The sequence below is a fragment of the Erigeron canadensis genome, chromosome 2 (assembly GCF_010389155.1).
Source record: "Erigeron canadensis isolate Cc75 chromosome 2, C_canadensis_v1, whole genome shotgun sequence".
NCBI classification, from domain to species: domain Eukaryota; kingdom Viridiplantae; phylum Streptophyta; class Magnoliopsida; order Asterales; family Asteraceae; genus Erigeron; species Erigeron canadensis.
This window is the reverse complement of record NC_057762.1, coordinates 41,732,413-41,745,203: the sequence shown is the minus strand read 5'-3', so window position 1 is coordinate 41,745,203 and position 12,791 is coordinate 41,732,413. Positions and strand designations below refer to the sequence as shown.

Sequence of the window (12,791 nt, the reverse complement as noted above, 5' to 3'; positions counted from 1 at the left end):
ATCATATTGTGTTGGAGTTCGATTGCAAACATATTTCATATATGCTTTATATTCAACGTTAACCGTTTTGTGATAACTAATGACTCGTTATAATCAAATTTTTTGTTCAAATATATTCAACTTATCTTTTTTCCCTTATTAAAACTAGTCTCTTTCTGTTGAAAAGTTACTCATTTCAAATGAAAGATTTGTAGAATTACCACAATGTATATTATTTATCCCCTAATTCCTAAAAATATATGCACAAACCTCTTTACATTAATTACTTACACTACTCGCCAAACCGTCGCCTACCGTCGCCACTGCATTGCACGGGTATTGTACAATTACTATATAAACAAAAAAGATACACTCTGATTCTTTTACCTAAGTTAACAAGTTGTACTGTTATGGCATAAAAAATCATTTCCCAACCCTAAAATTTTAAAATTCAACTCATGAAGTACAACTTTTTAAACTATTTTATGAACAGATTCTGCATTTGAATGGGCCTTGGATATGAGACCATCATACAGAAATCTTGAGGCCCACTACTCTTCAATAACAAAGTAACAAACTAAAAGTTTTGGATCTTGATCTACAAGGTACAATACAACTCTTTGTAAACAAAGCTAGCAGCCTAGCAGCATATCTTTGTCTTTGAGTTGAGTCGAATGTTTGCAAGGAGAATGATTGTACAGGGAAGGGGCTCTTTTCCTACTTTGATCTAATTGTGAGGTGGCCGCTAAAATATGGATTAGGTGAAAAGGGTGTGAGCCAACATTCTAACGGGTTAGGCTTATATTATTATCATTACGTACTGGGCGGGTCTTGTGGTCAATGTGCCTTGCGGACGCTAGTCTTGAACAAGAGAACAAATAGCTTCTGGTCCATAGAGAAATACAAGAATCCACCCACAGAATGTGTCACAAATGACCCGAAACTCAACCCCACAATGCAATGCCATGATGGTCCATAAGTTCCATCAAATTCCTGCAAAAAAGATATTAAAAATTAAGCCAATTCAATACCGCAAAATCATTACAACATAATTGGGATTACAAAAATGGACGCTCTTCCAACACCCTTGAATACCACTTACAGGTTAGAATGTAGAAGTGTAATTACTAATTAGGCTATTATGTTAAGTGATTAAAAGACCAAAATAAGCTTATTAGAAGAACTATTGTTAAGGTACCTATATGAAGTTGAACACATAAATTAACCATCTATAAAAAGTGTGAACCATCCAGTTTCAAACAGAAGCATTTTCAAGTTTCAACCAACATGTGCTTGACCCCAACCATTATGATTTGATTTTCGTTATTAAACCTGTCTATTGGAGAAAAAAATTATTTATATACTCTATTTTGGTTCTAAATATATGCCACCAACGAAAAATTCAACACCATGAAGATAAACATCAAAAGAGACTTAAAATAACAGTGTTACTAAAACACATGTGATGCCTTTCCAAGGAAGATCACCCATGTGCTAATGTGCTTTACATTTTAAAACTGCTGGTTTAAACATATGGTACCTACCATAATCTCTCAGATGTCCTTATATACTGCCTTTGTCACAAGTTTAAACCCGTAAAAATTTTGTTTAAAGACCACGATATCCGATACCAACTAATATATATTGTGTTCCAGTCCATCACTATAATATGCATCAATTGAACAAAATTTCATATCAAAAGAATCCGTGTAACCCACAACAGAGATGTTAGTATCCAACTGACTAACCAGGCCAAACTAAGATTCTTCCGATGATTGCTGATATGTGGCTCAACCAATGTGTTCCCAAAACAACCCTTAGGATTAACCTATATAATGTTGTTTACGGTAATTGGTATTGTACATTTGATTACCTTAATAAGGTCACTATCATAACTAGGCAATAATTATTTACCTCAAAAATCAAACAGTAAGCATATCCAAGCATTTACTTGTCATTGCACTAACTTCTCTATCCATGTCAGTAACCAATGTTAAGTCCTTTTCAAACTGGGTTGGTACAATTTTTATTGCAAGGTGTAATCATCAAAATAATGACTCTATTGTTTCTATCCATTAATGATGATTGCTAGCAATCTTATTTACGAGTATTAATTACCCTTACTTAATTTCATAAAGATTACATGTACATCTTGATTTCATTATATATTCTTTATATGCAACAAAAGAAACACCAAATCATGGTCAAGAACAACAATATTTATGCATAATCAATCAAAGACAAACTAAAGGTCAACAAAACTTTAAGAAAAAAGCTTATACCTTTTTGAGAGTCAAAGCAAGGGTTTTAGCAGTAAACTTTTCAAGACTATCATAAGTCTTTCTAGTCACATCCACAGCATGAATTTGCATGAATGAAGGCATATCAGTAGACACTACTTTCACACCATTATAAGCCAAGAAATCAGCCATTTCTACATACCCACATGACCTTCTTATCCCCTTATTTATCCCACTTGATACCAAAGTTTGCATTTTTACCTCAAGCCCATGCTGTAATTTCCTCATTTCTTGGTTTTCTGGAATAAACTTACCACACCCATTAACATTCATGGCTGGTTTTTTACTGTTATTAATTACAATGGTTTCCTTGATACTTTCTTCTTGTTCTTTAGGCTCATTGTTAAGATAACCAGCTGTGTAATGGTATCCTCTGTTTCTAGCTCCTCCACTAGTTCTTTGACTTTGTGATTTAGTCAAGATTATAGAAGTGGGTCCACTAGTTCTTTGACTTTGTGATTTGGTCAAGACCATTGAAGTGGGTGTTTCATTAAAAGGGCGTGTGGTGGTGGGTTGTAAAATGGACAATTTATCCATTATTGAAGATGGTTGTAACAAGGTACAAGCTTTATGGTTTTGATACAATCTTGAAAAATGGGTTGAGATTTCTTGGATAGTGGTGCCTGAGGGGTGTGGGTTGTGGTGGTTGTTTACGGGTGTGTTTGGGGCTGAGAGGTTTCTCCGGTGGGTGGGGTTGTATGGCATTGTAGCGGTGTGGTTGTGATTTGGAGTGTGTTTTTAGGTGGTTTAGTGAGAATCTAGTGTGTGTGTGTGTTTGAGAGCATTGGAAGTTGGATAACTATATCATACCGTTGAACGGTCAATTCGTGGAAGTATGTGTTTGATGTTCATTAGTTTTAGTGAACAACGCCTAAGCCGCTAGGTGATTCATTACTAAATTTGTATTGTGCTAGGTGAATATAATTACTCGTATTATTCTATCAATACCAATTTAAATGTTCAAATTTTACTTATTCAAGTTTTTTTCTTTAATTTTAATCGTAAGTATTTTTGTTTATATAATATAATATCAAATTAAAGTTATATTAATGAAAAATACATTTAAAGTTCAATCTATCAATATATTTTACATCAACTATTTTATAACATGCACAAACAATTTAAGGTGAAAGTTGTGGAAAAAAAAAACTTTCAAAGTCAAAATAAGACATTTAAAATGGAACGCAGGAGAAAATCAAACCCAAATTAAACACTAAAGCTGGTTAGAGCCACTTTCAAGTTTTACCCAATATTTCCAGTTCGACTCTTAGGGAAGACAAGTTTTGGGGTTTTCCTCTGAATACTTGTAACGGCCTATAGTCAACATCTCACTATGTAAGGTATGTAAAAGGTTTCACCATTATAGTCATATCCTAAATCAAAGAAAAAATATACTCAGTAATAATAATGAACACTAAAGTCTAAAATCAATATATTTTCAAAATCGGAACGATTTATTGGTTTGTTTAAGGTTCAACCGGTGGGGAAAAAAAATGAGGCCCTTTTATAATTTTTCTAAAGAGTAAAAATGGCTAAAACAGAATAACATTAGGGCAGGGATGGTTTTCTCAAAATCTATGAGGTCCAGCCCGTATAAAAGTGGAATCCAATTATTTCTAGAGCCCAAATGAAATGTGGTTTTGACTTTTGAGTTTTAACTTCTAGGTTCTAGGTAACTCTTCCATCTTTTAATATTTTCTCATGAACTTCTTTAGTATTTTCTTATGAAGCCCAACCCAATAAGTGATAATCGTACCACAATATTTGATATACTTATCATATTGTACATGTTTCGTAACACATTGTACAAATATGCAATACACAAAGGTGGTAGATATATTAAATTATGTGCTACTAATATCACTTCCCATACATAAGCTTCTTAGGTCTTCTTGTAGATCTCATTTTTATTAGGGCTAGTGATATATTCACAAAGCATTTTCTTTATCCATAGCAATTTTTTCTACCAAATTATATGGCTACCTTGTGTCTTGATAAATAAGCTAACCGTTTCCTTTTGATATGAAAGTCTCTTTTCTAGTTTCATATTAATACTTCGGTGGTTTCTTGTTTAAGATAATAAAATAAATAATAGCTGTGAATATATTTTTCAAAAAATGATTAATCTTTTTAAACATTAGCCCAATTTTTTTTTAAAAAAAAACTCTATAAATATGACACTAGCTAATCAACCCGGGTTTAACCCGAGACGCTTAATTAAAATTTTAAAACTTTGATACGGAGATAGCAACATACTTGTAAAGATTAACATTAATACATAAAACCGATTAGGGTGATGAAAAATTAAAAAGTAACTATCATAAATCAATAGTAGATATGAAACTAAAGTTAAGGAGTTGGGATATTATCTTTCAATATTAATTAAAAATAATTAAGGTTAAAAAAATAATATGAAAAAAAAAATTGGCATATTGCCTAATATAAAAAATAGTTTTTAAAATAAAAGAAAATCTATTATGATATCATATATTTTTAAAAATAGTTTAGGAAAAAATAGTGGCATGCCACATAAGTAAAAAGTTTCCAGAAACAATCTTCTTTTATTTATATAAGAGATATGGATTTCGCTAAAACCATTCCTTAATCTTATCTCTTAAGTTTCTCTAATATCACCATATTATTATTATGAGAATTTTTAGCCTAATGAGTTAAAAGATATATCATCTCCCAGTTTAAAACTTTATGGGTTATGTAAATATCTTGGGATTTGTCACGAAATTTGTCAGAAATGATTCTACGAGTAATATTTAGGTTTGTAACTAAAAATAGTTATAATCTCTAGACAATTTAAACAAAAAAGACATCATTCGTTTATCTCATGCTAGTTATCTTAAATAAATATAATATTGTTGAAAACCACAAATAGTATATTAGTATAGTAATTGCAAATTATAAGTACTTTATAACTCTATTTATAAATTATACGAGTAATATATAACTATAAATGAAGATATAACTACGAATATGAAGATATATGTGACATTACATTTCAACTTCCATTTCAGATATCATTAAAATATTATTTAACTATAAATAATTGTTAAGAGATCATTCTATAGGTAATGGCATGGTATAAGATATAGATTACAGATTTATCTATATCAACTTGTATGAATGTTTTTATGTATTTTAATACACTAGATGACTAAGTGATGCCAAATTGGTTGACTGGTTTCCATGTGAGATGATCTTTACAATTAGTATATGTACATGAATATGTAAAACATTATTATGTCCCAATCAACTTACCATCCAACTCCTCTAACGCCAAATGCCGGTAGATATGATAGGGATAGACATAATATAATAATAACCACTGGCTTAAACTCCATTGGACAGAGATATCTTCTAAATCGACTATGTGGGTCTCGGGGGTAAGTTTATCTAAGGTCTCAAGTTCGATTCTTGGGGTTCTCATCTCAAAAGAATTTTCCATGAGGAGGGGGTTGGAAATCCAGAAAATTTCTGGTTAAAATTGTCTCTAACATGTCTGAATCGAATCTCACTTTAAAAAAAAGACATATCTTTATATATAATAAAAAAGGATTGTTTTTTAAACTATTTTTAGAAATAATTATGATGTGGCATGTCTACAAAATTTTTTAAAATGTTTTTATTTTATTTATGATGTCATATTTAATAAAATTTTAAAGTTAAATAGCCAATTAAATATTTTTAAAATGTTTTATTTTATTCATGATGTCTACAGATTTATTTTTTAATTAGAAAACAAAATAAATAGTTTTTTTATATAATATCATAAATGTTTTTTTATGTTTTATTAATGCAATAGGTAGTAATATATATAATTATTGTGTTAATTAATTTAATATCTTCAAGCCGAGTTATAGTATATCAATAACAAAAATTATATAAATTTTTTTAGATTTTTATTGCTTTTAAAGTTTTATTATAAATGTCCGGGTTGAAGCCGGACTGATTAACTAGTTATAATAATAAAAAAAAACTCTTTTGTTTAAAATAACTTTTAAATTGAGAAGTTTTGGTTGATCACCAAAGTTGTGATATACTTTTAGAAGCAATGAATCTTTTTATAGTAAGTAGTAGTTTAAGTTCACCGTGGATATTAAACAAAACCATATACCCCATAGTGGTTTTAATCCCGTTAATTACAATTTACGAAGAAGTAAAGTTTACAACTATCACGGACATCTTCATCTTCATTGAACTATACTAGCATGCTATTCACGCGTTTGCAACGGATACCATTGATAGTGCGTTCGATGTCGTGATTACCGAAAATAGTATAAGTCGACAATCAATTAAACGAGATATCACGATAATAACGTAACTTCAATAGCAGCCAACATTAACAAATAATACATGTATTAACAGTATAAGTGGGCAATTAATTGAGATGACAGTGTTAGAGTTGTCATGCATTTGAATTGAAACAAAGGAGGGTAATTTTGTACATTCGCATGATGACATTTTTAACACCATGTGAGAGAATGCTATTCAGTTGTCGACTCGTAAATCTCGACTCGACTCGAAATCTGATTTTTTGACTCATGACTCGAATCGTAAGAGTCATAATATTTGAAAATGTATATTTTTATAATTATGTGCAAGTATTTATTGTAGACATGTTGTATTGTATTAATACATTAAGCTAAGATTAGAAATACTATTAAAATCAAATTAAATTTAAAAGCATATAAAGGAGTTATGTTTTAAAAAAATTAAATTTTTTTTTTTTTTTTTGACTCGTTACTCAACTCGTGACTCGGACTGACTCGCACCACAAAAACACGAGTCATGTTACGAGTCTGGAATAAAACGAGTCATTCTATTGAGTCGCCTCATTTTTCTTTTGTTTTGACTCGACTCGTACGAGTCGACTCGTAACTCGTACGAATTTGACATGATATAGAAGTATAGATATTTTAGTAAGGAAATTGTTATCTCTAAATAACTTACATTAAAAAACCTAATCGATTACTTGTATTTTTTAAATAATTTTAACCAAAATTAGTTTGGTTATATTTTTGCAAAAGAGAATCTAAATGACATGAAGAATCAAACATGTGTTGGCCCGCTTGGACCCTATCTATAGTTGATGACTTTACAAAATGTTAAGAAAATGTCACCGTGAGTTTCAAAAGCGGTCCTTAAGCACTTATGGGTTCAGAATGAGTCTAGTCTAAACGTAACAAACTAATTTATATAAAATATTTTTTCTAAAACAATGATAACTAATTTTTTTATATAGACAAAAACGGATAAATAACTTTTTTTTTATATAGGGCCGGGTATGAGGATGATTTTGAATTTTTTTACAGGTCCGGGTTGGGATATGGTTGAAAACTTGCATACCCGAACCCGTATACTCGACCCATATATATTATATTAGATATGTTTCTAATTAGTTTAAACAGTATGAAATGCTAACATAATAATAATACTGTTTCTTAACCAATCAACACTACATGATCTGAATGTCCTCGGATTAAAAGCTACCTTGCTCCATTTCTTCGTCGGGTGGTGGTAGTGATGGCGGAGGTGGTGGTAGCGACGGTGGTGAGGGCGGCAGTGGAGACGGTGATGGGGGCGACAATGGTGGTGAATGTAAAATTAGTTGATGTTAAAGGTGATATTGTAGTTATTTTAAGTGTTGGAGAATTTATACTTTAAATTATTTCATTAAGGGTATTAATGGTATATTAGATGGAGATGTTTAAATTAGTGAATAAAAGAGAATGATATTTTTGGTTTTAAAAGGTAGAAAGTTTAAAGAAAAAAAAAGGTGGTTTGTTTTATTAGATAGTTAGTAAAGGGTTTTAATTTTTTTTTAACAATAATGGGTCCCCGATTACCCATGAGAAAAACCGTGACCCGATGGTTAGTAAGTAAATAAAGACCCTTCGAGTTCGGGTCCGAGTCCGGGATTACTTAAACCCGGCCCATATCGGGACGTTGCCATACTTAAACAAAAAGTGATGGTTATGAGTTTTAAATCTTAAAAAAGTGAAGTGATAAAAAGCATTATAGATTGGTAGAGATTATATCCAAACAATTTTTTTTTTTTTGTTTTGTTTCATATTCATACGAAAGGACGGTTTGGGATATTTCTAGTCATGTAAGATTTAATTCACTCCATTAATGGAACCGGTTTTAATTGTCACCAAATAACTAAATAGAGTGACTTTAAAGTTCAATGACATAAGAAACTTACCATATATATAATATAAGGTTTTAAAGATTGTTGGTGCTGATTTCTAAATAAAGGCAACATTTTATTTTAGGACGTAACAAAATTTGAACAAGATCAGAAAATCCAAAACGCATATATGAAATTTCATCACCAACTTCAATAGTTATAAGTTATATTATAAAATAAATTTTAATTTTTAGAATGGCATGTTACAAATTAATAACTTAAAATAAATGGAATTACACCTCAAAAAAAGGTTGCAATAATGAAGAAAAAAAAGCAAAAAATTAAAAACGGTATCTTTTTGAACTAGATTTGAATTGAACATATATGGAGAATATATTTTCTTTTCCTTTTTTCAATTTTTGTTCCAGGCAGGCGACCGACTCACTGTTTAAAGCTTTTTATTTTCCACACAGACACCCACACTTTCTCTCTCTACAAGACTAGAACTTTAACGCGTCCGTGCCTCCGTGGGGTAACCTCTTTACTTTCTCTCTCTACAATACATACAATATTATTCTCTTTCTGGGTATGTTTCATCTTTCAATTTTAGAGACTGGGTCTGGTTTGTTATCATCGAAATCAGCCTAAATTCCCTAACTTTATGAATCCTTATATACACCCATATATATATATATTGATAGTGATAATATATATGTTTAACCGTTTTTAGGGCTTTTTGACTTGTGGGTGTTTATCAAGTTGTAATCTTTTTAAGCCTCTTGAAATACCCAGAAAGGAATTTTGTGTAAAAATTGTGGAAGATGAAAAGAAGTAAAGTTGATTTGTTGTTGATTTTGAAGCAAAAAAGATCTATACATGTGCTGATATTTTTAGGGATTATCTATTTGTTTATGGTTGGTTTAGAAGTGCCTTTTGTATCGAAAATAGTTAGTCAAGAAGAAGATAATGATAATAGGAGTGATTCTAGTGGTTTTTTCTTTAGTGATAAAATGACTAAAAAGCCTTTTGTTGCTTTAGATAGTGAAGAGGAGCTACAGGATAAGAAAGCCCCAATTAGACCTTTAGATTTCCCCCAAATAGTTGCAAAAACTCCTTCGAATTCCCGGCATTCGCGGAGAATTCGAGAGTTTAAGGTTTTGTCAAGTTTGAATTTTGATGTTAATAGTTTAAATGGTGAACCGAAAGAGGGGTTTGGTGGGATACAAAAGTCTGCAACTGAAGCATTTTCGGTTGGGAAGAAGTATTGGGAAGAACTTGAATCGGGTAAACTTAAGTTACCGTCTGAAAAGAGGAAGAATCAAACTCGGGAGAGTTGTCCGAATTCGATAATGTTATCGGGGAAGGTTTTCCGAGAGAAGGGAAATATTATTGTGCTTCCTTGTGGGATGACATTGGGATCACATATAACACTTGTTGGTAGGCCTAGAGAGGCACATGCAGAGCAGAACCCGAAGATTTCATTGTTGAAATCGGGTCAGTATTTGATGGTTTCACAGTTTATGATGGAGTTACAGGGTTTAAAAACTGTTGATGGGGAAGACCCACCAAGGATTTTGCATTTTAATCCCAGGTTGAAAGGTGATTGGAGCGGAAAGCCCATAATTGAGCAGAATACATGTTATAGGATGCAATGGGGATCTGCTCATAGATGCGAAGGATGGAAATCTAGGGCTGATGAAGAAACTGGTAAGTCCCTGTAGATTACGAGTGAATATGGATTTTAGTTTTCAATACATTTTTTCCAATTATTTTGCTGTGTACTTGAATATGATTTATGTGAAAGTTCACAATTCATATTGATTGATTATTTGAGATTGTTTGTCCTTATTTTGGTATTTAGAAAGGAACCACAACCTTTAAATTGCATATTTGCTTTATATCATTGTCAAATGTAGTTATCACTTCATTGGAAATCAATGAGAATTGACCAATGTACGTAATTTTGTTTTTGAAAACAACTTTTTATCTAGAAGTTAAGTTTGTTAGCTATCATCTCCAAGTATACAGCTATAACTAATTCTATGCAACGCAAGTAGACCAATTTCAACTTTTGTTCTTAACTAATTTTCTTAGGTTTTTTATAGTTGATGGTCAGGTGAAATGTGAGAAGTGGATCCGTGATGACGATGAACACACAGAAGAGTCAAAATCAAGCTGGTGGTTGAATCGGCTAATAGGTCGAACCAAAAAGGTTACTTTTGACTGGCCTTACCCTTTTGCAGAAGGGAAGCTATTTGTCCTGACTCTTAGTGCAGGATTAGAGGGGTATCATGTTAATGTTGATGGACGACATGTTACTTCGTTTCCTTATCGAACTGTAAGTGAACTTATTGATGCAGAATTTATTTCTTCAATTAGATAACGTCTTTTGTTAAAAGGTGCCAGAAATAAGAGTTTGTTAACATGTATAGGGCTTTGCGTTGGAGGATGCCACTGGACTGGCTTTAAATGGAGATATTGATGTGAACGCTGTATATGCTGCTTCCCTACCCTCAACACATCCTAGTTTCGCTCCTCAACGACACCTGGAAATGTCAATCAAGTGGAAGGCCCCACCTCTTCCAGATGGTCCCATTGATATGTTCATTGGCATTCTTTCAGCAGGAAATCATTTTGCTGAACGTATGGCTGTCAGGAAGTCCTGGATGCAGCATAACCTTATTAAGTCGTCACACGTTGTTGCTCGTTTCTTTGTTGCATTGGTAAGTGAAGATGCGAATTATATGTACTTTTTTACTTGTTATATCTTTATGCTCGAATCTTACAGTTAAGCATGTAATGTCATTGCTTCATTAGCATGCAAGAAAGGAAGTGAATATTGAGTTGAAGAAAGAAGCAGATTTCTTTGGCGATATCGTGATTGTGCCTTACATGGATAATTATGACCTTGTAGTGTTGAAAACTGTTGCAATATGTGAATACGGGGTAAGTTATAAGGTCTTATGGAAAAATAAAAAGTTGATATTTTTCTAATCATCTTAGGAGGGTATTTAATTAATTGATGTTGATTTTCAATTCAGGTTCATACCGCATCCGCCAAGTATATCATGAAATGTGATGACGACACATTTGTTAGAGTTGATGCTGTTCTTAATGAAGCAAATAAAATTGGTGATGGTAAAAGCCTGTATGTGGGAAATATCAATTATTACCATAAACCCCTACGATATGGTAAATGGTCTGTAACGTATGAGGTATTACTACTGCCCTCTTCTCTTTTTCATTAATTGCACATTCTTATCGTATACATGGATAGTTGGTACTGGGAACTTATGCATAAGCTGTAGTTATACTAGGTAATTTGCATCGTGTGATTGATCCACACCTCTATTATGTGAAATATGCTTTTGGACGCTTCTTCTGAAAAAGAAAAACAATTAATATTCCGTAAGGCACCTGTAACCACCTTATCTTAAATGAAACCTGAAAGTGCAGCCTCTTGGTTAATAGGTCACCCCAATGTCTCTAGGTCAATGCACCTTTGGTAAAGAATTAGCTAACCTTAAACATAAAGAAATCTTTGATCTCTTGCACCAAAATTAAACTTAACATTGACAGTCTTTAAATTATTAATTCGAACTTTCGAATCAGATTTAGCTGATAGGATGGGTGCTTGAAGTTAGGGATGGTCATATTACATTTATCTCCACAATCAATTTTACTTACAACTCCTTACCTGCTTTTCCAAATGCAATTAGCAAGTTAGAATTATGATCCCTTGTGCTCTGTTAGGAATGGCCGGAAGAAGATTATCCACCATATGCAAATGGTCCAGGCTACATATTATCATCAGATGTTGCCGAGTTCATTGCAATGAAGTTTGAGAAACATAAATTGAAGTTGTTCAAGATGGAAGATGTGAGTATGGGAATGTGGGTAGAACAATTCAACACCACAAAAAGCGTTGAATACGTTCACAGTTTGAAGTTTTGCCAGTTCGGATGTATAGAAGATTACTATACAGCACATTATCAGTCTCCAAGACAAATGCTTTGCATGTGGAACAAGTTACAGCTCCATGGCCGCCCCCAATGTTGCAACATGAGATGACACCCACTCACTTTTTTCTTGTAGATGATGATGATAAAGTAGCTTCAAGAAAAAATGTGGGCTGATCAAGAAAGGCCCTTTCTGGATGTTTTTTTATTATTTTGTTTCTTGTCCCCCCCTCTTTCTTAGATGGGTATTGTATACATGTGCTCCGGAGAAGTTTTGATACCACAAAATCTTGGGTCGTTGTAATTTACTGTAGAACTTAAATGAGATGGAAAGATTTTGTTGGGTTTTAATCTAAAAGGCACGTCTTTCCCTTTTCAGATCATCTTTATTGTGTTGCTGTCGTCTCCTTC

The 12,791-nt window shown here is 32.4% G+C and overlaps 2 protein-coding genes across 2 annotated transcripts; one reads left to right on the top strand and one right to left on the bottom strand.

Annotated features, from left to right (window-relative positions):
• Positions 1-310: 310 nt before the first annotated feature.
• Positions 311-3,079, bottom strand: LOC122589892. Its single transcript, XM_043762221.1, has 2 exons — positions 2,262-3,079; positions 311-972 (listed from the first exon to the last, which is right to left on the bottom strand). The coding sequence occupies exons 1-2, from the start codon at positions 2,982-2,984 to the stop codon at positions 817-819; spliced, it is 879 nt and encodes a 292-aa protein (XP_043618156.1). The 5' UTR covers positions 2,985-3,079; the 3' UTR covers positions 311-816.
• Positions 3,080-8,858: 5,779 nt separating this feature from the next.
• Positions 8,859-12,763, top strand: LOC122589703 (hydroxyproline O-galactosyltransferase GALT6-like). Its single transcript, XM_043762025.1, has 6 exons — positions 8,859-10,128; positions 10,527-10,759; positions 10,854-11,144; positions 11,239-11,367; positions 11,463-11,636; positions 12,175-12,763. Exons 1-6 carry the CDS (start codon positions 9,243-9,245, stop codon positions 12,490-12,492), a joined length of 2,031 nt encoding a protein of 676 aa, XP_043617960.1. The 5' UTR covers positions 8,859-9,242; the 3' UTR covers positions 12,493-12,763.
• Positions 12,764-12,791: the final 28 nt, after the last annotated feature.

Bases quoted from the DNA above. Each gene is read 5' to 3' on its own strand.
- LOC122589892 (XM_043762221.1), bottom strand. From the start codon at position 2,984: ATGCCATACAACCCCACCCACCGGAGAAACCTCTCAGCCCCAAACACA. The intron at 973-2,261 runs GTATAAGCTTTT...TCTTTTTTGCAG, and splicing joins TTGCTTTGACTCTCAAAAAG to GAATTTGATGGAACTTATGG.
- LOC122589703 (XM_043762025.1), top strand. From the start codon at position 9,243: ATGAAAAGAAGTAAAGTTGATTTGTTGTTGATTTTGAAGCAAAAAAGA. The intron at 11,145-11,238 runs GTAAGTGAAGAT...TTGCTTCATTAG, and splicing joins CTCGTTTCTTTGTTGCATTG to CATGCAAGAAAGGAAGTGAA. The intron at 11,368-11,462 runs GTAAGTTATAAG...TTTTCAATTCAG, and splicing joins TTGCAATATGTGAATACGGG to GTTCATACCGCATCCGCCAA.